The sequence below is a fragment of the Arachis ipaensis genome, chromosome B06, assembly GCF_000816755.2.
Source record: "Arachis ipaensis cultivar K30076 chromosome B06, Araip1.1, whole genome shotgun sequence".
NCBI lineage: Eukaryota > Viridiplantae > Streptophyta > Magnoliopsida > Fabales > Fabaceae > Arachis > Arachis ipaensis.
This window is the reverse complement of record NC_029790.2, coordinates 5110722-5112968: the sequence shown is the minus strand read 5'-3', so window position 1 is coordinate 5112968 and position 2247 is coordinate 5110722. Positions and strand designations below refer to the sequence as shown.

General features: G+C 37.9%; 1 protein-coding gene across 1 annotated transcript in view; it reads left to right on the top strand.

The window, feature by feature from the left end:
- Window positions 1-2247, top strand: part of LOC107645508 (glycerol-3-phosphate dehydrogenase [NAD(+)] GPDHC1, cytosolic) — a 2670-nt gene continuing 423 nt past the window's right edge. Inside the window, exons 1-4 of the mRNA XM_016349551.2 lie at window positions 1-1067; window positions 1146-1367; window positions 1595-1842; window positions 1943-2082. Of these exons, the coding sequence (XP_016205037.1) occupies window positions 392-1067; window positions 1146-1367; window positions 1595-1842; window positions 1943-2082 (1286 nt within the window). The 5' untranslated portion in view covers window positions 1-391. The remainder of the gene's footprint in view (window positions 1068-1145; window positions 1368-1594; window positions 1843-1942; window positions 2083-2247) is intronic.

The following is a 2247-nucleotide window of genomic DNA, read 5'->3' as shown; positions in this document are numbered from 1 at the left end:
AGAAAACAAAGTTCTATTTTGTTTTTTTCTCTTCATGTTTTTTATCTAATAATGCCCCCTCATGTGCACTGTTTAAATTAATTAATTAATTAATTAATTAAATATAATACATGTGTGTGTAGAGTGAGTGATGCATTCATGCAATTAAATTTTTGAGGGTGGTGATATGATTGATAGGCTTCAATTGTTGGTCGGAAAATTCTGGAAAAAGACCCCTAGTTATTAATGTTGGAGCTTTTGGTCAAGCAATATCAACCAACTCTAGATATAATAATTTAGTTAACGTAATCTTATTGTTAAGGTGAAAAGAATAAAATTTGGTACTAGTTAGTTGAGAGGCAGAAAAAGATTTGAGGCATATAAAAGCAGAGATAGAAGGCATAATTAGAGCATGGTTGGGAGTATAATGGGGAGGTTTAGAAATAGCAATGGTACATTAGCGTATGAAAATGGATGTGTTCAGAATGGTGGATGTTTATCAGAGGAGAAGCTTGATGAACTTAGGAAGTTGATTGGAAAATCAGAGGGTGATCCTCTGAGAATTGTTAGTGTAGGAGCAGGTGCATGGGGGAGTGTGTTTGCAGCATTGCTTCAAGACAGTTATGGGCAATTCAGGGACAAGATACAGATTAGGATATGGAGGAGGGCAGGCAGGGCAGTGGACAGGGCGACGGCCGAGCACCTCTTCGAGGTGATTAACTCGAGGGAAGACGTCCTGCGCCGGCTGATCCGGCGATGCGCTTACCTTAAATATGTGGAGGGGAGGCTAGGGGATAGGACACTGTTTGCTGATGAGATTCTGAAGGATGGTTTTTGCTTGAACATGGTTGACACACCCCTTTGTCCCTTGAAAGTTGTTACTAATTTGCAGGAAGCTGTTTGGGATGCTGATATTGTTGTTAATGGATTGCCTTCAACTGAGACAAGGGAGATTTTTGAAGAGATTAGTGAGTATTGGAAGGAGAGGATCACAGTTCCTATTATAATCTCTTTGGCTAAGGGTATTCAAGCTGCATTGGACCCTGTTCCTCATATTATTACTCCTACTAAGATGATTCACCAAGCAAGTAAGCATTTCATTTCTATTATTAACTTTGCTTAGAATTCTCTTGTTCCCTCTTCATTGGAATGTAACTTTTTGCCAGCTGGAGTGCCTATGGAGAACATACTCTATCTTGGGGGTCCAAATATTGCATCAGAAATCTACAACAAGGAGTATGCCAATGCAAGAATTTGTGGTGCTGAGAAATGGAGGAAGCCTCTTGCAAAGTTTCTAAGACAACCCCATTTTATTGTGTGGGACAACAGTGACCTTGTCACTCATGAAGTCATGGGAGGCTTGAAAAATGTCTATGCAATTGGAGCTGGTAAACTTCAATTTTATCTATTTCACATGTTTAGTTTGGTTACTTCAAAAGATTCCACAATTTTAAGGAAAATACAGAAAGGAGCATATCATGCTAGATATTAGACTGTGTGTGGTTTTGAGAGCAGAACAATATTCAAGCTGTTGAGTAAAAGTACATGGATAATTTCATCTCTAACATGATAACCATTAACTCTGATTTTGTAATCTATATCATCTTGTTTTCAGGTATGGTAGCAGCACTAACCAATGAGAGTGCAACAAGCAAATCTGTATACTTTGCACACTGCACATCAGAGATGATCTTCATTACTCACTTGTTGGCTGAAGAGCCTGAAAAGCTTGCAGGACCATTGTTGGCTGATACTTATGTGACTCTCTTAAAAGGGCGTAATGCATGGTATGGTCAAATGTTAGCAAAAGGTCAACTAAGCCCTGACATGGGTGACAGCATTAGTGGCAAAGGAATGATACAGGTATATATAGTTTTTTTTCTTTTTCTCTTATCTTCTTCTTCTTCTTCTTGTATGCATTAAAACAGTGATAAGAATTATATTCATTTCTATGTATTTGTAGGGAGTGTCTGCAGTGGAAGCATTCTTTGAGCTTCTGAGCCAATCAAGCTTGAATGTGTTGCATCCTGAAGAAAACAAGCCTGTTGCTCCTGTAGAGCTTTGCCCTATCTTGAAGACACTCTACAAAATATTGATATCGAGGTAATTTTTCTACTGTAATAATTATCTGGAGTCTCGGATATATCTTCTGTTCTGAAATATCTGTCGCTTTAAAAATTACGTATACTTTTAGATCAATGTATTTGGATACGATCCGTGTCCAAATATTATAGAATGGATGGAGTATTTGAAAATTTCTATGCATCT